Genomic DNA, 22,855 nt, shown 5'->3' with positions numbered 1-22,855 from the left:
GTCGTCCATGTTGTCACAGTCAAGATGGGTTTCTGAAATGAACAAATTCATTTTTTAAGGAAGCATAAGTCTAGCATAAGACTAGAAAGGAAGCAACTTCCCAGAGTTGTTTTATGAATTTGTTCGGAACCTATTAAGGCTTGATGTCCATTTAAGGTCCATTTAAGGCCCAAGTTGCTCAAATGTGTGTGGAAACCCAGGCACTAAGTGTCTTTTTCTCACCTCTGAGCTACTGCTTTCAGTAGGAGGCCACACTGCTGCTTCTGTTCCTGAGGTTAAGTTAGCATCCTTCACTTCAGTGAGAGTTAGTATATGGGGAGGGATGGGACCAGTGTGAGGGTCAGGTGGTGTCTACAAGAGTTGTCAGGATGTTTAGTGGGCTTCCAAATGTCTGAGAACCCAAAGTTACTTGAAGGAGTGGGTAGTACGGGAGCACAGGTTGGGGGAACGGCAGTACAGGCTCAAGGATTCCCAGCAGAAGGTGAAGGGAAACGGATTTTTTTTCTGTCACACTTTGAAAGCATGACGGAATGGGATTGGACATGAAATAGTTTATTGTACAGCAATTGTGCTGAAGGGGAAAAGGGGAGACAGCTGCTTAGCTGTGTAAGCATTCTCCTTCAACCTCCTATGGCGACAGTGAGTGAGTGGAGTTCCCAGAGGAAAAAAAGTAGATGTCACCTTAATTAGGACTTTTAGAATGTCAGAGTTGGAAAGGGCCTTAGAGATGGTGCTATTACAACTCACAACTCTCCCTTAAAAAAAAAAAAAAAAAAGGACCCATACATACTGCTGTGTCTAGTGAGCATCATACAGCTGAACTGGAACCCAGATCTTTTCATTTTGTGGCAAGCCACCCCCACCCACCCACACACTAAATTTAGAGAACCCCTAGACTCTTATTTAGTTCTGTGGGGTTTGGCTTGCCCCCATTGCTTTAGGAAATAGCTTAATGACACGGAGTAGCTGGTCATGGATGTTTGGGAATTTAGCCAGCAGGTAGGGTTTGTTTTACATGTTTTATAAGCATTTCCATACACTGATATTTCACTGGCCCCTTTTTGAACTTTGTTGTGCCACATTGGCCCCCAACACTTGATATACGTTTGCCTACACAGTTCTCTCTAATTTAAAGTCTGTTTAGAGCCAGTTGTGAAACAGAATCTGGCTGCTTGCCTGTGAGAGCCTCCCATGCACTCAAATGTTTCCATTAGACAGGAATGCAATGATGCTGAGGCAGACAGAGCCTGGCTTTCATTGGCTTTGTTTTACATTTATGATTTTGAGTTTAAAAGTAGTTACCCTAATCACGATGCACAGGATGACAAGGTATACAAGGAAGGAATGCTTGCATACTAGTCTCAGGGCCTGTCTGAGCTATTCTCCATTGAGTCACGCATCTTCTCAGAGCCTCAAAGGCCTTGGGAGAGCTCTCTAGTCCCCATTCCACATTGAGAAACAGATTTTTGGGTCATAGCGAACAAGTAGGCTTCTGTTGGAAGACCTACATACGGAAAGTTTGCCTCCATTTGGATGGTTTAAGCCAGGACCCTCAGAAACTTGCTCCTGGGGGAATACTGCCTAAGGGCTGGCTTGGAGCTTGGGAATGGCCTCCTTCCTCAGACAGGTCTCTCTGGGCTTTGCAAATCTTAAATCATGCTGACGGTCACACAGCCATGCTGTTCTTTTCTTGTAGAACACACTACCACCTGTGTTTTGCTCATCTCACTTCCACTAGCTAACTTGCCAAGAGTTGTACACAAATTGCTCTCCTTGTTTAGGAGATGGCTATGCTAGATCTGAAAGATCAGAACAGAAACCTGGGAAGTCTGGGACAGTTTAGACAAATGATAGTTGGATAATAAGTTACATAAGAATAGCCTAAGGTACTTCTTTCAATTGCAGAGTATAGGGCACCCTCTCTATCTACTGCAGCAGAATCTGATGGCAGGTGTGAACCTGCAATTTGAACACACAGGGTGATTCTGGTGCAGAGGTAGATATAGAATATCAGTTGGGATTTTTGCTGACTTTTATTACTGCTCTTTCAGTTTGACTGAGACTTTGAGACATTCTCAAAGACATCACATTGGTACCACTTTTATGATATAGAAAAACACTTCCCATCCGACTTTATTGGACACCCAAGATAATCTTGTTAGATAATGAGACAGGCATGAGTCAACAGGATAGGCACAATTATCCCAACCTTGCAGGTGAAGAAACAATCTTAGGAAACCACGGTTAATAAGTGACAGAGTTCCAAAGCACCCTGCCTAGCTCACATGTTCCAGCATTTAAACCTAGGACCTAATTGGGGAGAGGGAGGAGCTGGGCTTGATCTTTGATTTTTGGATTCACCTGTAGACTTCCTAGAGGGATGGTCCACCTTGTATGTAGTTCTTGTGGTGTAGGGCTCTGTCTTGGCTTCCCTGCTCTTGGGTGCAGAGATCTCTCGAAGATAGGGGCTGTTAACACTGGGCATCATTTGCATTCCTCGTGCCACAAAAAGGCAGCAGGTGCAGGGCGGTGGACTTTGCCAGTACAACAACAGAAGGCCTCTGGGGCAGGTAGATTGACTTTATTTCCGATTTATAATCAATTTAACCCATACTAATTGCTTGGATAATGATGGTCTACATTTCCGAAGATATTTAGTTGGCATCTATAACAAACCCACAAGCGTTTGCTAAGCAGGTGCAACTGCAATGGAAAGATGAATTCATTATTATTAGGATTGCTCTTCCTGGACAGAACCATCCAGTGGCTCAGGGTCCTGTGATCATTTTAGCTTGCTTTTTTTTTTTTTTTTTTAATAAGTGGCACAGGGTTTGCAGTTTTCTCTCAGGCAGAATTTCTTGCCATTTCAGATAGGTAACAGGACATCAGGATTAGATACTCTACCTTTGAAGCCTTTGTCCATAATGTATGTGTTCTGACGTCTATCCATTCCACAAGTGCCTGCATAAAAACAGAAAGAAAGAAAATACAGGGTAAGGTTTCCTTAGATAGTTAGTGGCTTCTGCCTCCCCTTGCTTTTTTCTTTTTACCTGTAAAATAGTTTACCCTACCAAATTATTTTGGATTTAATCTGTTCTAAATAGTTTTGAGCACAGAGTGATTTCTTAAAGGGTTCATCACGTAAGATGGGCTTCAGCATCCCTTTATTTTTCTTAGCCTGCATCTGCTTTTCAGGATGCACCTTTGGTAGGTGAAGTGCCAGGCTCTAGAGGCACATAGAGTAAGGAATGACGCCAGACTAGTCCTTAGCTGGAGAAAACAAAACGATGCAGAGAATTCTTCTCTTTTTCCCATGGTTTTAGAATGGGCAAGTTGGAGACAGGCTTTCTCATTCTTAGCTCTGACGGGAGCCAGAGAGAAGACAAGTAGCTGGGGTATTTAATTACTTTCCAGGAGCAATCATTCCTGGCCACAGCCAGCTTGCTCAGTTACTCATTTTGAAAGGCATGGGGAAGTAGAGTTTTGTTCCTGAAAATGTTGCTGGTGTTTTTCAGCCCTTAGGACTTCTTTCTTCATTTTGCTATTAGTTTTTTCTTAGGTTAACAGAAGGCATGGTCCTGAGCCTTAGCCAGAAGCAGGACATAAACTTCAGTTGATTACTACAAGTGATCCCTGGGATGGGACCAAGTCTGGCTTTTCCTAATTGGGACAGTAATGATTAACTCAGTTAACCCCCTCCCTTCACTCTGGTGCTTTGTTTGGTTTTTGTCCTTTTAGTTAATTTCTATTTTTATATACCTATATAGCTCCCCTGGAGCTGGAGTTTCAGTGGTTGTGAACTGTCTTGATACCTGTGCCAGGAACCAAGAACAGTATGAGTTCTTAAATCAGATAGATCTTCGGCTTTAACTGAAAACAGTACCAGGCAAGGCAGCTGGCAAATACTTACTAAAAATAGTTTAACTGCACATAACTTGCCCACATTTCTGATACCAAAGACAAACAAACCTACTGATCCTTGGGTCCTTCCTCCCAAGCTGAATTTTCAGGAGTTCATGCCTATATACCTACCTTCCTGAGTGATACAGCAGAAAGCAAGCCATTCTAAAACTCCCAAAGACACCCGTACCCTTTAAAAACCTGCAACAAGCCATGCTGACCTTAGTTGAACACTTAATACTCAAGGGTTTCCTTTGTTCTCCTTGAAGAATGGAAGGTGCCTACAATGGTAGCCCCTTTTAGGAAACAGCAGTCCAAAGAGTGTCAGAGATTTGTTCAAGAATATACAAGCAAATACAAAGTTGAGTTGTGATGAGCCTAGATCACCTCAGGTGTTCTTTCCCAATGACCACAGCCTAACTGGTTGTGAGCTAACAAAGGCTACAGTGATGGAAGATCCGTGGGTCAGGGAGGAACTAGGGCTGAGCCCATATGATGTTTGGGTGCTCCCGTGCTCCTTTTTGGATCACAGTGACCTTAAGGTGAAGTGAGGGTAGGGATATTGTAGTCCTGGGGGTACAGAACGCTTAGCTATTGTTAAGGAGCCCACAGCCAACAGGGTCCTTCCAACCATGCCTACTCAACAGAATGAATTCTGAACCTTCATGCTTCCTGGACTAGAGACTTGTGGAAGTTGACTTAGTTTCAGTGGAGCACTAAGAATCACCTAGAGCCTAAACTCAAACCTAGAGTTGTCTAGCATTCTGAGGCACTGCCCCAGGGTGCCCTAAAGGAGCTACTCTCTTGGGAGGCCACAATCCTTGTCTATCTTTTGTACTCCTTTGACACCCATTTTCTAACTGATACATGTGTTTCCCTTTCAGAAGCCAGTTGCCAAGTGTCTTTTTCACAGCCCTCTCAGGCCACATTTAAGCTCAGTGGGAGATCCTGCCTACCTTCTCCTGGTCTCAACAACTCCAAGTCGTTTTCTAAGAAGATATAGTTTGAGCCACTGTTAGGTCTAGGGCCTTTCTAGGAATCATTGAACGTTTTCTCCAGAGAGCCAACCTTCTATAACCTACACCATTATTGAGTTGCATGTTGCAGAATGGAGAATACAGCTAGGTTGTGTTCCCTCCATAAGCAACTCCAATTTGTCCACATCAGCTAGCATGGTGAGGGTGAAAAGGGTAGTAAGAAGGCCTTTGGGTAGGGCATAGGGGCTATAGACTAATCGTGGGAAGGCTCCATGGGGATAGGGATGGGGTGTAGTCTGTTCTCAGGGTGGAAGGAAAGGCTGGGGGTCTGACCTGGTGAGTGTGGCTCATTGTGGCGGCTGAGGTGTCTAAGTTCAATGTAGAAGTCCTCGGGCGGGTACCTGGCCTCCAGGGCACTGATCTGGAAATGGGAGTCTAGTGAGAGGAATGACAGGGAGGAGCCATTATTCCCAGGGCCTGGATGGCAGGAGAAGGGGATGGGAAGCATAGGGTAGGGTAAGGGGCAAGCCAGAAGGAATCAAGATCTCCATGTAGCAGTCAAAGGGGCTGTCCTTTTCTCCTCCCATCCCATTCCGCCCTCCACTAGGGCAGAGGGAAAAAGCCTTGAAAAGTACCAGGCAGAGGATCCTTTTTCCATGGTGGCAAATATACTTTCTGCTTCCACCTGGAAATCTCCACATCCCATCCCTAGTAGTCACTGGGCTACAACCATGTGTTCCCTGTATACCACAGGGGAAGCCATGCTCAGGACTCAACTCTTGCTTTGTGATGGGACAGCTCCCCTCAGTACAGAGGTCAGGGTGGGACTGATGGGGAAGATGACTCAAACACTACTGACCTAACACGTTCACATAGCTGTAGGGGGTCCAGCCTGCTGTGTCTCTGTCAAGGGACTTGTTACTCAGCTGTTTGGAGAGGAGAGCCAGTTAATACCTCATGCCTCAGCTGCCCTTCCCCAAGTTGGCACCTTGCCCAGCCTCAATGTACCCATCCCTAAGATGCTCCTGAACTCTCAGGCCCTAGATGACTGAGTAAAGGAGGACCAGGCAGATGTTATATGATAAGCTACCATGCTGTAGTTAAGGCCAATGAAAACAGCATATGCCCAAACCAGGCCCCTGTGGCATATAGGGCTATGCTGCAGAAATGGGGTGCTCTGTCATTTTCCCTTCTGAAATACGGGGCATCCCCAGCACAGAAGTAGGAGCTGCCTGCAGTGCTTGTCCCTGGGCCATATATAAGAGAGTCTCTTTCATGTGACTAAGGGAGAGTTCCAATCATGAGAAGTTGTCTCCATGCATTCTCTTAGCTGTTCTTTATGTGAGGCAAGAATGTTATTTCAGACATGAGACCATACTCATAGATACACAGGAGCCAGAGGCAAAGCTGGCTCTAGAATTCAGGTCTCAGCTGCCTGTCCCCTCCATGGCATCACGCCTACCTTTGCTTCAGATGTTTTATCTGCCAAGAGGGTTTCTTGTCTACATAGGGTCAGTTTCAGCCCCTGTAAGGGGAGCCAAACCAGTCTACTGAAAGAGACTACTGAAATGCTTGGAGCCTTTGTCTCATCCCTGGCTTCTGGCTCTAGCCTACTGCAGCTTTTGATAACATGGCTGTAGTTAATCAAGGGCTGTCTGTTGGGTAACTAAATTCTTTTCTCTTAGCTCCTCAAGTTAAAAGCTGAACTGAGTCTGAATACAAGAGTCTTGAGTGGAAGATGGCAGGCAGAGTGGCCAAAGCTATTGGGCCTTTAGGTAACCTGCATGCAACTTGCCTTTTTAATAGAAAAGCAGCTCCCAGGCCTATGGACTGGTGGTTATTCTTCAGGGGACAGATAGGGAAGAAGCCTAAAATAGGAAAGTTATGCTCCTGGCCCAGGAGAGATGATGGTAAAGGAAGCCATGTATCCTGAGATGGTCACCCCTGGATGGTCCTGCCATTCTGAGTGTATGTGTGTGGCACATGCTTAGATGGGTGTTAGGAAGAGTATATAGCAAGAGCCCCCTCACAATATTATACTTGGGGTTGTTCATGTCTCAGTCTCTCACTCTACCTCTTGTTGGTCCATCAAGGAATGCACTACATGCTATCTACATGCATATGTTATGAGACATCTCTCTCTAAGGTTTGTAATATTTGTGACTAAGGACATCTACTTATTTATGACCCACTACTGTGCTTGGAGTTGTAGGGGAGGGCACAGCTGGTCTACTCCCTTTCATCAAGAACACCAGGTGATGTTTGGGTTCTCATCTGATGTGTCTATTGATGACATCTATGCCTAAGTTGGAGGTATCAAGTGGTTAATTGAATAGTGAGTTACCTCAGAGTATATTGCTGACACACTGCAGTAGTTTGTGGCAAGCACATATATTTTCAATATATGTATTGGTCCATGAGCAAAATGGCTATATGGTATGCACAGGTGTGGAATAAGATGGTTGCATGTGATCTTGCTATGTTCTGTAGGTACTAGCTATCCATACACAAGGAGCACATATATTTATTTCAATGAGTGGGCAGTGTAATGTAGTTTGTGTGGGATAAGAGCTTGCTGTCTCCATACAATATACTCTTTACCAGTTACATGATTCAGCGTGTTCTCATGTCCCATGAATCCTAGGATTCCTCTTAATGTAGAAGTTCTACATAGCCTCTATGTGGGGGTTCAGTTCCTTCCTGGACAGAGGGGAGTATTAAATGAAGAGGATAGTGGGTGAGGGTTGGGGAGCCAGGGGGCCAGTACCTTGGTGGGGCTGTTCCTGTCCAGAGTGCTGGCCTGGCTGGTGGCAGGCACCCCGCACGCCAGTGTGTGGTAGCTGGCATTGGAAAAGCACTGGGCATGGCTGCTACTTTGAGACAAATCTGGGAAGAGAACAAGGAGCCATATTCCATCATACACCTGCCCTTGGTTGAGATGCCCCCAAAATTAATGCTGGGCTGGGCATTTTGAGTATTCTCCCACAAAGAGATAGCCAAATCCCCCACATCCTCCAAGCTGCCTGGCATCCAGTAGCCCTAAAGCAAGCAAGAGAGCCTGCTGTGTTTTTGTTCTTAGTAATGTCAACTTTCTGTGTAGTTCCCAGACCAGGCTTGCTAGTATAGGGGAGTCATGGTCAGCTGAAAGCTCTTGACTGCTGGCTCTGATGGCCTGTGTCTTTGAGTTGCTATTTTAGGTGGATTGACCTTCTCTTGTTGACCCCAGCTCTTCAGAGGATTCTGCAAGACTGGGGAAAATACAGCCATTCCTGCTCATTGTCATTATAAAAGAAGAAAACTGCCAAATCTCGATGGGCCTGGGCTTTCATCAGAGGATGTTGGCTTTGGTGGGACCTGAGAGTGGCCAGGCGGTCTCTGAAGGCAACGTCTATACTTAGGCCAGTGCTGTCTATCCTGTTCCTGGCACACAGCGGGCAACACTTGGCAGGAATGGCAGATGTGTTCTAGGTGCTCTTAAATTAAACACAGGTACAGGAGGCTATATATCAGCTATGAGCCATTGGAAAGTCACCACCCTCTTCTCCACAGTGCAGGTCTACCCAATACTAAGGCACTTTGGGAGCCTCTCCTGGTTAGCTAAATATGAAGCACAAAGCCTTCTCGTCAACATACCAGTTCAGAGGAGAGAAAGGATCTGGTGCAGTTACATACACACCTCACTCAGACTACCACAGGATGCCCATTGGCATTTCTACCATAACTAAGCACACAGGGCTCTGGCACATCTGCCAAAAGGACACTTCCTAAACTTGCACCCCTCTTACTACACTTCTGGGGCACTCCTTGGAGATGGCCTAAGGCCCTCCCGGGAAAAGCAAATGTCAGTAGAGCACAGCTTGCCAAAGGTGTTCAGGCTTCACACAGGGAACAGTCCTGAGGGTTTTTTTTTTTTTTTTTTTTTTTTTTTTTTAAGAAAAGTTCCTACTTAGTATGTATCTCCTGTAGACACAGCTAAATGAGGAGAGTGGGGAAGTGGGAGGTGATACCCAGCTTGAGCTCCTAGGAGCTTGGGTTCCAGGAAGCAACACCCTGTTGGAACTCCACAGACTTCTCCAACCCACATTTTTCTTTATGGGGTGACCATCCCCAGGTTCAGCCACCCAGCTACCCACCCTGCAGTTATAACCACCCATATTGAACCAAGAATATAGGTCTTCTTGAGAAGACCATATGCCTCCTACTGGGTTGTATGGGTGAAGAGATGCTAGGACACAGCCTGACCTGAGAGAGAGTAGTCTGTGCTGGTCATCCTCATGGCTGGGGTATAGGAGACACGGGGAGCCAGGTCACGGCCTTTCTCTTTCTGCCGCCTCCGGCGCCAGGCAAACAGGCCCAACAGCACCACAACCAGGAATAACAGGAGGATGATGCCCGTGACAGCACCCACTGAGTGCCGCTCTGCTCCCAGAGCTGGACTGATCTTGGTGTAGGGATTCAGCTCATCCATCATGAGGGCAGCTGTGGGCAGAGGGAGGCCTGAGTCAGCGGTGTACTTCTTCTGCCTTTGCCCCTTCATCCTACCTAATCTCAACCCTCACAGTGCCTCTGTTTCTTCTAATGTCAGCAAAAAGATCAAGTCCCAGAGGTCACAAAAGGAAAGTGTGATTTAGATGTGAAGCAGAATAAATGTTTACTGAATATTTACTTAGGTCCACACATGAGTTAAAGTTATTTTATCGTGTCAGGCCTACAAAAAAAGGAACTAATTATTTACCTTTTCCCTCACAGTTGAAAACAGTAAACTGAATCACCAAGGTTGGGTAACTTGTCTTAAGTTCACCCAACCAGTAATTCAGTCAGGAAAAACTGGCTTCAGCTTCTCTTCCTGCTTAACAGCTATGTGATTTAAAATGTCCATGGGGACAGTAACCCCAACTTTCCCAGGGAGTCATAAATACTAAATGATAGACTGGTGTTAACAGCTGAGAGCTCTGTTACTGTCCCAAGACACCTCTTGATTATACATGTGTGACTAGGTCCCTCTGTGACTCCTCTGGCTAGGGTCTGTTCTCTAGCTGTGCAGCATCTGGACCTCTTCCTGGCTTCCTGCTATTGGCTGAAGAGAGCTGGCTGTCACTCTAGGGAGGCATGTGCTGCATTTGCTTCAACCACATGGCTTCAGACTGCAAAGTCTGATGTGGATAATTGAGAGCCTGTTTTCTGCTCCCATCTTCTAGAACCAACAATAGCCTCCCAAGTCTGCAAAACTTTACAAAGAGACTTGTACATGCACAAAGCCACCATTTACAGAGTGCTCGGATGTGCCAGACATGCTGAGGCCTTCCTTGAATTGCCTCAATTTGATCCCCTCAGATGTACTGTGTGATGCTGCCAAGGTGTAGCGCTAGAGTCAAGCTGAGCCCTTTGGACAAAGGTTAACATTACAAGTGAATGTGGAGTAAAAGGCCCAGCAAAGGAAATATATTGCCTGATTGGCCTTTCCTTGCACTGGCTCATGGGGGAACTCCCAGAGGATACACACAGAGAAGCTGTGAAGTGAGGTTTCCAACTATGACTAAAGGGTGGTGTTATAAACCTCAGCTGGTCTAATTAGAACTCTCTGATGCCACCAATGATTGGGTCCTTTCCACCCTTGTCCAGATACTCTGCCACCTGTATGTTACCTTGGTCACACCTGATTCCTTTGAATCCGGAGCTGCAGTAACAGGTACCAGTGACATGGTCACAAGTGGCATTGTTCATGCACTCACACAGCTGCTGACACCCATATCCAAAGGTTCCAGGGGCACATCCTATATGGTATGCAGAGTGCAACAGTGAGACACAGCCACACTCCACCCCTCCCATTCCAGGTGGGGAAGCCTGTGGCAACAGGACAATTGTATCCCACCCACAGTGACGCCTATTGAACTGGAGTGCCTATTGTGCTTACATAGTTGGGGATGGGTAGAGTAAATCACCCTGAGTCAGAGCACATGGGCACAGGAGAAGGTAGGCTTCACCTGCCTCTCCCTCTTGAACTCATTTAAAGAACCAGAAAATCCTGCCTTCCTCTAGTTAGTTCCTCCTTGCTCTGACTACCACACCCCTGCCCTGTCTGAAGTGGAAAGAGACTCTGATGGTGAGTGTAGGATTAGCCTTAAGTCTAAAGTACAAAACCTATGGTGTCAGGGAACCAGGGGTGGGGTAGGGTGGGAGGGGATAGGGGTTGAAAGAAGCAGCTTCCCCTGCAATAGGCAGAAGCTGAGCCCAAATACCAGGAACAGGGTTGGGGCAACTTACTCTGTTCACAGTGGCGCCCAGTGAAGCCTGTTCGACAGGTGCATTTCCCAGTGATGTGGTCACAGCTGGCTCCATTCTGACACTGGCATATGTGCCCACAATCCTTCCCAAAAAATGCCACAGGGCAACCTGCAACAAGACCATAGGTCACAGTGGCTGTGGGGTCAGGGAAACTTAAGATGTTACTGGGACCAGGCTTGTCTGCTGCTTCCTCTGCATCATGGGATAAAGGCTAGTGAGCCTCACAGAGACATCTGTACCCAATGAACCTCTGTCTAAAGGGATGGAGGGTAGGGGTAAGGTGATCCATGCAACTAGGGCCTCAGCAGCAGAGGACAAGCTCTGGTGTTTTGTTGTGCAGCCCTGGGATTTCTTCCCCATGGTCCAAGGCTCAGATCTTGTTGATTGCTGGGGTACCCTATAGCCTTGGCCTTTCAAGACTTTGGATGATCCTGAGGTGTGGCTGGTCTTGGGGCCAGCCTCTTCCCCCCTGTCTACAAGCCAAGACTATTCACAAAGTGACCAGTAGGCTGCAGCATATGACTGGGAGTGGCTGGGAGGCAGGGCTTACGCTGCGTGCAGAAGAGTCCAGTCCAGCCAGGGGTGCAGTGGCAGGCCCCATCCTCGGCGCTGCAGCTCGCCCCGTTGTGGCAGCTGCATGTATGGAAGCAGGCAGAGCCCCAGAACCCAGATGGGCAGGCTGTGGGAGGGGGGGGATGGGATGCAGAGGGGGAGGGCAGGGCAGAGAGGAGCAGGAGGGAAAGGAGGGGAGGCAAGTACACATCAGAGCCAGGATACCTGGATGGACCCAGAGGGACATCTCTTGGCCTTCCGGGACTTGATATGCTATTCTCAGAATTCCTCAGCTCACTCTTGACCTCATCCCCTGGGACTGCTATGAGGCCCAGATTCTCTGCCTACTCTCTTAATCTTGGGTGATTAAGACAGCCTTGGTCCAAGGGTTCCTGAACCTCCATTCTTACAGGGACTTACAGGGATAGAGGTGGTATAACACTTCTCCACAAGTGACAGGGACTGTCTCCTCTTCGGGTTCTTTTGCTATTTGAGGATGGAGCCTGTGTCTGGTCATTTAACTGGGACCTCCTTACAGATACTGGCTTTGTCTCATACATCAGACAGGGAGCTCCATAGGCCAAGGACTGAGGCCCCTTTGGGAAGGGTTGTTGCCTTGGTATCAGACTGTAGCACCTTGTTCAGGCTTAGGATGCTCAGGACATCATTCATAGGGGCCATCCCACAGGGTGCTCCCATTTTTTCAGGGATGGCTGCCCTAGCCCAGCATGCCAGCTTTGTTCTCTCCTCCCCATCTATATTCAGACTGCTCCTTCTATACACAGATGCTAATGGAGTATGAATCCTCAGGATTCGCAGCATTAATGGCACTGACAATATTGATGCCTTTAATATCTGCAGTAACAATATCCATGATCAGTACCAGTAACTCATCAAGTTTGCTGTTTAGCTAAGTGGAACTTTCAGGGTTGGGGAACAATGACATGGCTCAATGGGTAAAGGCACTTGCTACCCAAACCTGGTGAACCTGAGTTGAATCCCTGGAACCTACATAAAAGCGGGAGAACCTGACGCTATAGAGTTGACCTCTCATCTTCACATACATGCTGTGACACACATCATACACATAGAAATAATACAAAGAAATAAACGGGTCTCAGATGGATGTTCTTGTCTCCAGGAGAGTTCAGCTCTGTGGGTGGAGGTACCATGACAGAGAGAGGAGCACTTGCAGGGAGGGGAAGCAGCTTACCCTGTGAGCAGTCCTTGCCAATCCACCCAGGGAAGCACTGACAGGAGCCATCGATGGGGCTGCAGGTCCCGTTGTTGGCACAGGAACAGAGCTGGGCACAGTCCTGCCCAAAGCGCCCTCCAGCACACACTGTGGGCACAGGGAAACCTGGTATCTGCCTTCTTTCCCAGGCTCTAAGAGTCACCACCCACCAGCTGCATCCCAAGAGGCTCTTAGGCCACAGCCATGACCTGGACATCATCTGGATGGGAACCAACACCTGCAGGGGCAGGTTGTCCTCCATCGCATAGACTGAGTGCCCCTCCTCCCACAGTAGCTCCCCGCTGAGGCCCATAGAGGGGACATTGCTTGTTTTGGGTCTCATAGATAGAAAGTGTTAAGATAGGGATGGGGTCTTAGGACTCTCAGCCTAGTGCCTCCTAGACTACCTCCAGCCTTCTGCTTTCCTCTGGGCTATCCTTGACTACCCTAGACACACAGGCCACCGGACCACACATCTCTCTCTAAGGGTACTCCAGGCCTTTCTTCTGTGTTTTCCTATGGCTAGTGCCGTCTAAATTCCTCTACCCCTCAAGTCCAGCTATGGATGTTCTGCCTACTAGGCTCATCTTAAGTGTCACCTATCTTGGAACAATAAGATGGAACAACTTAAGACACTGACATCCTTGTCAGCTACCTTAGTGTTCCCCAGCAGCCTGCTTTTGGATCTTTTTAGTTTTCTTAATGTGTAAGCAAAACAATATATATCATTTTCAAGTCACTTATTTGTGTTTTTTCTTGTGTTTTATCTGAACTTGGTCTATCTGGTCTACCCATCTTCTCTCTTCTAGGTGTCTATGTCCCTATTTGAGGCTTCAAGTAGCTTCTTCCTTGAACTTCTCTACTATTAACTGAGACATAACAGCTGTTTCAGGCCAAGCCTGAGTCCTGCCCCTTCTGGTGTCCCCTACAATGCCTGGAGAGTCAGCAGGTGTTCAAGCCACAAGGGCCAAACATCACCCTCCTCCCATCTCTCCCCTGGGTCCTCAGGCCTAAACTTTGTGATGATGGTAAATGTGTTCTCACTTTCTATTCTATCTGACCGTCCAGTGAACACTGAGAAAGTAGGCCTTAGAGTCACAACATTCTAGAAGCTGTACTACTGTGACCATCAGAGGACCAAGAATAGTTCTTTTTTTTTTTTTTTTAATTTACTTATATACATCTGTGTGCAAGTATGTACACATGTGAGCAGGTGCCTGTGGAAGCCAGAAGAGGATGTCAGATCCCTTGGAGGTAAAGTTAGAGGCAGTTGTAAGCCTGACATGGGTGCTGGGAAGTGAACTCAGACCCTCTGCAAGAGCAGCTAGCTTTCTTACCCACTGAGCCCCCCATAGAATAGGTATTGACTTCTTGGAGGAAAGTGGCTTCCTTTGGCTCAGGTCTGAAGCCAGCAATGCTATCACCTCCCTTCCTCCACTCTGCCTCCCATTGCCAACCCTTGCAGCCTGACAATGGGCACCCGGTAGCCCGAATATACATGTAGTCTCTAGCTCTGTGAACATGGCTAGTGGTTGGGACAGATGATAAAGGCAGATGGGCCCAACTCTGCCTGAGATTTTGGGTTTGGGTCCTAGATTTGTTACGCATTCAGCAAACGCATGACACATGCACCAGAAATTGTTCAAAACGTTCCATAAATACTAATATTAAGTTCACTTAATCTTGATAATGTCTTCATCATTGCTCCCTATCACTGAATTCCCCTGACACATGGGGAGAGGTTAAGCTGTCTGTCCAAAATTACACAGCAAAGAAGTTCTATTGTTTTGTCACCGAGGACATTTTAACAAAGCCCTTTCTTTATTCACATCCCACCCCGTGCCCTAGATCTGTTTCTTCATCAAAATGGGAAGAGAAACAGGAGCCCCCACTTGATGGCCTCAGACCTCATTTAGTAGCTAGAGGTAAGCTGGCTGAGCAGGGCTATGCTTGGCTTCCCAGTGTTTGCTGCTCAGGCTCCACCCTCAGCTTCCTAAACTGCCTGTTGCCACGCCTCCTCCCTGTCTCTGGGGAATGCTTTTATTCTGAGCCCCATCCTAAAAAGTGGCTTCCTTGCACCCCCTCTGTTGGCTGAGGCAAAGGACTATCCACTATCTTGGTGGGGCGCAGGGTGCTGGAGCTGTTCCACCAGCCTTCACCCCACAACTCTGGACTGCTCTATCAAGGCAGTGTTTTCTTTGAAGTCTCCCCCCCTTCACAAGACAAACAAATTCACCCGCAGAGCTGCTAATGTGATCGGGCTAATGCATTAATTGCAAGACTTCTTAGCTGAATCAAGAGTCAGGCACAGGAAGGGGAGGAGAGGGCTGGTGAAAAGAAAACATTGAGTTATATTTAATCTATGTTTAATGATTCTAGGGAAGCACTGTCCATAATTTGTAACTCACTGGAAAGCCAGTCATTAGAAAATGTCAGTTCAATTTTTTACAAGGTTTGAGACTTAACCAGGGCAGTTGCCATTAATAGCAAACTCCATTAGATCTATATGTGGAAAATACTCATTAGGCCAGTGGGCAATAAATCAGACGACATGGGCTGTGAGGGTTCCTTCTTGGGCTTCATAGCTCCTAATTTAGACTGGGCTTGGATCTATTGACGGCTGAGTCTCCTATGCTTAATAAATAAACCTCAGCCTGTCAGGTGGTGATTAAACCATCCTAGGAGGGCTACGAGCAAATGAAACTGTCACATATGTTTCCCTGGGGTCCAAACTTCTCATGACCTCAACACATCATGGAGTCAAACTTCTCTTCATGCATATTAAAAATATCCCAGCTTATCAGTGATGTGTCAACAGAGTGGTTTCCCCTGGAGGTAGTGAGCTCTTCACCAGGAGAAGTATTTAAGCACAGGCCAGGTGAGATTCTTACCTAGGTGACTTTGAAGTTGCCGTTAGCTCTATGTTCACAGTATTCTCAAATGTCTTTAGTCTCCCCAACTATAGTGTAATTGTGCAAGCTAGTATCCAAGCAAGGCAATGTCCTAAGCCACCCTAAGTAAGCCCTAGACCGCCTTCCTGGCTTACTCCCCATGTCTAGTTGCTGCATGTTCCATCCATTCCCTGCTGCTGTATACTAGCATGCCCAGGTTCTATCGTCCTCCCTGTGGGCTAAGGTCCGGCAAAGTTCTGGAGAATCCTTGGACCCTCTCCAACTGTCACACTGCCCTGGACTTCAGGAGCCACCCATGGAGACGTGGATAGTAGATGCTGGGGCCAGCTCTTATCTTGACATGGTGGCTAATGTGGAGGGACTGTTTGACAATGATGTTGACATTTGCCACAGCAGAAATGTTTATGTCATGGAACCCTGTAAACGCTAGTTAGGGAGTGCATACTACAGTAAACTTGGTTGCTCCTTCAGCACCACTTGAACAGTGTGTTAGAGGCCTGGAGTTGATGTTGGGGTTGAGCTGAGAAGTGTATGGGGTCAAGGATTAGTGCTATTGACATGAGGGGGGATAGGAGCCTATGACAGACTGGGCCATGGCCATTTCTGTGCCTTCACAGAGCCTCTGCCTTTACATTCCACACACCCCTAGCTCAGGGCCACTCTAGATGTACAAGTGCTCATTTGATGTCCCCACCTTTTATTTGTTTGCTTATTATGTATTTTGAGATAAGGCCTCATGTAGCCCAGGTTAGCCCCCTGCTTTCTATGTAGCTAAGAATGACCTTGAACTTCTTCATTCTTCTGCCTCTATTTCCTGAGTGCTGGGTTTGTGGATATATGACACCACACCCAGTTTATGTAGTGCTGGAGATGGGATCCAAGGCCAGATGTACTCTAGGCACTACCACCTGAATGACCTCTTCAGGCCTGCTTTTGGTTTTTTGAGACAGGATCTTGTTAAGAAGCCCAGGCTGATCTTAAACATGTAATCCTTTTCTGTCTCAGCTTCCCAAGTTCTGGGATTATATGGGTATATATTACCATGCCTGGCTCATTTTTCCATCTTTGTTTTTAGCAGAATATTGAGGTCTGCATTTGTTTCTGCCACTTGCTAGCTGTGAGACCATAGACATGACATTTAACCTCTTTGAGTTTGTCCCTTCAGCAGCATGGTGACTTTTTCTCATCTCACATATGCACTGCTCAGCTCCCAGAAGTGCAGGAAGAGAGTCCCTGAACCCTTCCTGTTTTCTGCCCCTTTGTTCCCTGCCCTGGCCTTCCCACCACTTGAGTGTACCTTGGTTGCACAAGGCTCCAGAGAATCCTGGTAGGCACTCACAGATGCCACTGACATGGTGGCAGGGCCCACTGCTGTGCACGCAGAGGGGACAAGACTGGGCGCAGCCATGGCCGTAGAACCCTGGTGGGCAGACTGGGGGTATTGGGGGGAAGATAGTGGTTAGAAGCTTGTAGGGAGCAACTGGATATCCACCTTACTGGTCCCCCTTCCCAGTGAAGAGAGGTTTCTTAAAAATCGGGAGTCTGGGCCCCCACACTCGGAGGCCCGTAGCTTTTAAAGAGAGGAAGAGGGAGCTACTCCTGATTCTGCTGAGAGGCTGGGCCCTGAACTTGGGAACAGAGCAGCCAGTATAGGGGAGGAAGGCACTAAATGGAGTGAGAAGAGGGGCCTGGCTCCCATAGGCCAGTCTTCCATAGGCCACCACTACTTCTGACTGGGAGGGGCTAAGTGGATGGGAAATCAGAAACCCTTGGGGTGGGGGCCCGGCCTTACTTCTCTGACATAAGGGTCCTCGGAAACCAGGGGCACACTCGCAGCTCCCATCTTCTGGGGAACAGGAGCCTCCATTCTCACAGCTGCAGGACACTGAACAGTTGGGGCCCCAGCGACCTGGAGGGCATGTGCTGTCACAGCGGATGCCTGTGGGCAGAGGCAGATCAGGGGGAAGGGGTAAGGACAAGAGGAAGATTGAGAGAAACCCAGTGGAGGTGGGGCTGGTGGGGAGGGGCTTCTGAGAGGACACGATGCCCTTCCAGAGTCCTCAAAGACAAAAGAGCTGACCAGGCCAAGGCAGTCATAGGAGCAGAGAGCAGGAGGCATAAGAAGGCAGTATAACTTGGAGATGAACACAGCACAGTGGCAGACCCATGACAGGCTTGATGAGCTCAGCAAGAGGGGAGATGGCGGCACCAGATAACAGCTGAGCTGGCATCAAGAGCATGTTGGCCAGTGAGGGGGCTCATCTCAGGTACATGTTCTTGGTGTGAAACCTGGTGAACTGAGTCCCATGTCTGAAATTCACATAAAAATAGGAGGAGAGGGCCCGGTGTTGGTGGCGCATGCCTTTAATCCCAGTACTCGGGCAGAGGCAGAGGCAGGTGGATCTCTGTGAAGCTTGGGAAAGGGGACCAAGATGCTATTTAAAGATTTTGGATCCCTCTTCCAGTTTCCCCTTTGTGGGTGTGGCTGATGTACTGTATTCATGAAAGAAACCAATATCTAAGTATGAGCATATAATCTATGCAGCCTCCTTGATACTTTCAAGTAGTTCAGGGTAGCCTTGAACTTACTATGGGGCCAAGGATGACTTTGAAGTTCTGATGCTCCTGTCTCCAGCTCCACAGTGCTAGGATGGCTGGCATGCATCACTATGCCAGGTTTTGTACAGTGCTGGGAATGAGACCCAGGGCTCAATCATGTCAGGTGAGCATTCTACCAACATCCTTTATGTCATGTGGAGACAACTTATAATACTGGATACAGTGTGGGGCTGGAGAGATGGCTCAGAGGTTAAAAGCATCCAGGTATGGTTCCCCACATCTTTATGATGGCTCACAACCATCCATAACTTGTTCCAGCTTCAGAAAGTGGAGATTAGATGCCCCAAAGCAAACTGGTTAGTGAGACTAGTCACATGGGTGAGTTCTGGTTTGAGAGACCCTGTCTCAGTGAATAAGGTGGAAGAGAAATTGGGGGTAATTCCTGACACCAGCCCCAGGCCTTTGTGTGTATATGCATACACATGCATCCTCCCCACATATGTGCCCACACATACATATACGTGTATTTCATAATCTTATTCATAGTCTCATTCTCTCTCTGGAAAATGAAAACAAACTCTCCCTTCCTACCTGGAGGATTTTCCCAGCTTCAGGAGCCCCTCTCCATATTAATGGGTACAGTGAAGAACCTGTTCTCAAAGCCAGCAGTCCCTCAGCAACAAGCCCTTCTCTGGGAAGCCTTTCTACTTGTTTCCAAACATCTGTACCTACCTGTTACAGCTATCTTAACACCCGGTTCCTACCTCCCCTGCCAGGAACAAGAAGGGGGCAATGGCTTCCTGAATTCATCCCTGCTGACCTAGTTGCTGCTCATACCACCTGCGATGGCTTTGTAATGCTGAAGATTCAGAGTTAGCTACATAGCAAATTTGAGTCAACCTGGGCTACATGAGATCCTGTCTCAAAAGCTTACAACCAATAACTTACCCACTAAGTAAATGCCCTCTCTCAAAACTAACCTGGGCTTCTCCTCCTGTTGACACTAAAATCCTGACACCTCCTTAGCTCTAGTATAAGTGGCAGAACAAATAATCTCTAAGCTTTCCATATATGTTCATGGGATGACTTTTTAAATGGACTTCAAGAAGCATTTTTGTGAGCACCTATTGTGTTCAAGGCAAGGTAAATAAGATTGATAGAGACTGTTGTGAGAGGACAGAATATAAGCCCAAGCCAGATGGGGAGGTGAACAGTTTTCTGGGGAGGAAAAGGGGTGCTCACTGTATGGGAGGCCTAGTTTTTCTGCTCCTCATCCTGTCTTTCCTGGTCTTCCGTATAATACATCTCAGGACATCAGTCACCTGTTTGAGAAGCCTCTGGACCACCTTTGGAGAAATGTGCTTTTGAGCCAGCAGACACCTTGCTGAGATTGTCCATTTGTAATGATCATCATTAAAGTCGATGTCATTAAAATCAGATCAGCTCTGTCAAAATTAAGGCATTGAAAATTTCAAGTAGATCTCCACTTGGCTGGAGCTGGCAGAGTAGACCTTGAGAAGGCTGGACCCTTGGTTCACACTGAGGGGTAGCTGGAAGGGCAGGGGAACCTCAACCTGACATGCTATAGAGGACTATCCCTGGCCAGAATAAAAGTGGGCAGAATAAAAGTGGGCAGAATCCTGCAAAGTGAATACTGAGAATTTCCACAGCTGGAAAGCAGGGGTGTCATTAGCCAGGGGTCACTGCCATGTGCACTGTTCCCGAAAGCTCCCCGTACTGTGGTTTATGTCACTTGCTACTGTGTGCCAGGTGCTGAGCATTTGACAGTATCCTTCATTGAAATTTCAAAGTGGCGCCAAGGTTCCTTGTGAGGATTCCAGCTGTCTATGCTTTATGGGTGCAGACTTTCAGGCTATGTTAAGAAGAGGACTTACCGAAGTTCACAAGCTCAGGCAGTTTGGCTGGGGTTCTGTTCTTAGCAACCTAGTTTTCTTTTCTCAGCATGTGGCACATAGTAGGTACAGGGGTGACTAAGGCAGATGCCTTCCCAGGGCTGCTATATAAACTGCCACTCAAATCAGAGTCCAGTGTTCCTTGTGGTGAGTGCTACAGAGGAAGGACCCAGGTCACCAGAATTCATCAGTGGGGCTCTTTAGTCCCAGGCAACCTTCCACTTGAAATCTGGCATAGGAGAAAGAGTTATCAGGGCTGGAGGTGAGACCCACAGGCACAGTACTTGCCCAGCCTTTTAAATGAAGAAGAGAAAGGGGATTTACTGAATAAGCTGGAGAGATATCAAGAGGAGGCCGGAGGGCAGGTGCAGACGTAAGGAATCAGGACAGTGGTCAGGGCATGGTGTACTTGGAAGACTGAGGAAGGAGAGGATTCTGGGAATTCAAGGCCAGACTGGGTTAAATAGTAAGTTCCAGGCTAGACACAGCTACACAGTAAGATCTATTTTAATAACAAAGTAAAGAAAGTTTACTTTGGCCCAGGCACCTGGAATGACTGAGTGATAGGAACAGTGCAGGAAAGAGGAGTTGGGCAGGCCCACATCACAGGGGGTGGGGCCTTCTGACAAAAATTCTGTGTTTTTTTGTTATAATTTTTTTTCAAAACAATTTCTCATGTAGCCCAGGCTAGCCTTAAACTTGCTATGTGGCTAAGGATGACTCTGAACTTCTGATCCTCCTGCCTCTCTTTCCTGAGTACTGGGTTTACAAGTGTGCACCACCACATCTGACCAGGATCTTAGATTTTTCTGTCAGTTCCATCAAGCCACAGCAGTGAAAGACTAGGTTAGAGGTTCCCTCTGCTCACTGTGTGCAGAATGGATTCACCTGGGTGAGGTGAACGTGGGCCAGATGAGAGATGGGGCCCATAATATCAATGGGCTGGAGAGAGGTGGCAGGGTTCGCCTATATAATGGGATAGATGTGAGGGCTGAGGTTCTGAGGTGCCATGTTATCTATACACAGGCTGAGTACCTGTCAGCCTTGAAATGTGTCGTCCTAAGAACAAAGCCTCAACATTATGTTTTTAATAACTATCTCTGTACTGGGCTGAAAGGGAGCAGGTGAAGTGGAGGGGGGTGCAGAAGAAAATGGTACATGAATAGTCATGAGGAGGGAGGGAAAATCAAAAGCCTGGCTTCACAGGGCCTGGGCAGCGGCCGGGAATAGGTTACCTGTCCATCCTGCCAGGCAGCAACAGTGGCCAGTGACAGGGTCACAGCCGTCGGCATGGCTGCAGTCACAACGCTCACTACAGTTCAGCCCAAACATGCCATCCTGTGGGGAAGAGGGAGAGAAAAGTGATCACACCTAGGCTCCCACACACTTGCATCAGCTCTTCAGGGATCCAGAGATGGGACTAGGGCACAGCCATGATGCTTTATGACTGGGGACCAACAGGGCTGTGCAAAGGTCACTCCAAATGATCTTCTGGCAGTATTAATAGAAATAGGAGAGAGGGAAGCGATGATGGCCCTGCCCTCTCTCTCAGTATAGCCTCCAGGTGGTCATTTGAATTGTAGATTAAAATGCACTTTGTTGTTGATAGGCACAGTGGGGGAAATAGTGCCTGTAACCCCAGCAGCTAGGAGGTAGAGGCAGAAAGATTGCCATGAGCTCAAGATATCCTATCTCACAAAAGAAATCCTATTTTATTAATTGGGATGCACCTGTCCCACATGTGGAATGAGCATAGCCTACTCTTGTCACTGGGGAAGGAGGCATGCTCACACCCTCTTCTCACACCAATATTCTGGAATGCCTCCACCCAGTCTCACTTTCAAAATGGGAAGCAGCTGGAGAACACACTCAGGGAGGCAGGATAAATAAAGCCATGCTCAGTCTCCTACCAGTTGGTCTAGCAGCCTGAGGCTCAGTGCTTGAGTTGCCATTGCTGCCGAATGGCTTGCTTCCATGCCTTAGTAGTTACAGTGACCAGACCTCAACCCAAATACTACCCAGAAATAGCCATTCTGATGGTTTGGGGAGGACCGAGAGTGCCTTGGTGGAATGGGTTCTGTAGCTTTGCTTTCCAAGAGCAGCAACGGGAAAGCATTTCTGTCTGAGTGGCCATTTTATAGATGGGAGGGTTGAGGCCCAGGGTAGGAAGAGGCCACACAGAGGCTAACACTTCCTGAATCATCTTAGCTCTATGGACTGTACAGCCCGCCCCCTCCCCAGAGGGCACAAAGGACCAAGGTGGGTACTCACTGGACAGGGCAGTTCACAGGAGTCCCCCAGCCAGCCTGGAGTGCAGGCACAGGAGCCGTCAGAGGGGCTGCAGGCTGCCCCATTGGCACAGACACAAGACTCATTGCAGTTCAGGCCCCAAGTCCCACTGGGACAAGGCAGAGAGCAGTCTGGGCCCTGCCACCCTGGAGAAAGGGCAAAAGGTATCACCTAGCCATGCCCAGCATGCCTTTCTTTCCACTTCCCCAGCTCCACAGGCAGCAGTCCTGTTAC

The 22,855-nt window shown here is 47.7% G+C and overlaps 1 protein-coding gene and 1 long non-coding RNA gene across 22 annotated transcripts in view; one reads left to right on the top strand and one right to left on the bottom strand.

Moving 5' to 3' along the window:
- The window catches only part of Megf11 (multiple EGF like domains 11), a 308,625-nt gene that overhangs the window by 3,756 nt on the left and 282,014 nt on the right, over positions 1-22,855 (bottom strand). The window contains exons 12-25 of one of the 21 annotated variants that reach the window (XM_051197742.1): positions 22,604-22,767; positions 21,568-21,670; positions 17,653-17,799; positions 17,158-17,292; positions 12,928-13,056; positions 11,713-11,841; positions 11,142-11,270; positions 10,523-10,651; positions 9,120-9,356; positions 7,645-7,763; positions 5,737-5,803; positions 5,211-5,312; positions 2,905-2,961; positions 2,086-2,561 (exon numbers count right to left, since the gene is read on the bottom strand). In XM_051197742.1, coding sequence (XP_051053699.1) covers positions 2,485-2,561; positions 2,905-2,961; positions 5,211-5,312; positions 5,737-5,803; positions 7,645-7,763; positions 9,120-9,356; positions 10,523-10,651; positions 11,142-11,270; positions 11,713-11,841; positions 12,928-13,056; positions 17,158-17,292; positions 17,653-17,799; positions 21,568-21,670; positions 22,604-22,767 — 1,724 coding nt within the window. In that variant the 3' untranslated portion in view covers positions 2,086-2,484. Of the gene's footprint in view, positions 1-2,085; positions 2,704-2,823; positions 2,962-5,210; positions 5,313-5,736; positions 5,804-7,644; positions 7,764-9,119; positions 9,357-10,522; positions 10,652-11,141; positions 11,271-11,712; positions 11,842-12,927; positions 13,057-17,157; positions 17,293-17,652; positions 17,800-21,567; positions 21,671-22,603; positions 22,768-22,855 lie in introns of those variants that run through there. The other 20 variants (XR_007835311.1, XM_051197745.1, XR_007835310.1 and 17 more) reach the window with 20 other exon arrangements.
- LOC127231892 (uncharacterized) lies at positions 16,088-19,856 on the top strand. The gene is made up of 3 exons (XR_007835313.1): positions 16,088-16,203; positions 18,504-18,582; positions 19,730-19,856. It is a non-coding gene; the product is annotated as an uncharacterized LOC127231892 (long non-coding RNA).

This window comes from Phodopus roborovskii, unplaced genomic scaffold, assembly GCF_943737965.1.
Source record: "Phodopus roborovskii unplaced genomic scaffold, PHOROB, whole genome shotgun sequence".
In the NCBI taxonomy this organism is placed as follows: Eukaryota; Metazoa; Chordata; class Mammalia; order Rodentia; family Cricetidae; genus Phodopus; species Phodopus roborovskii.
The sequence above is the reverse complement of the archived record's forward strand: the minus strand, read 5'-3'. Positions and strand labels throughout refer to the sequence as shown.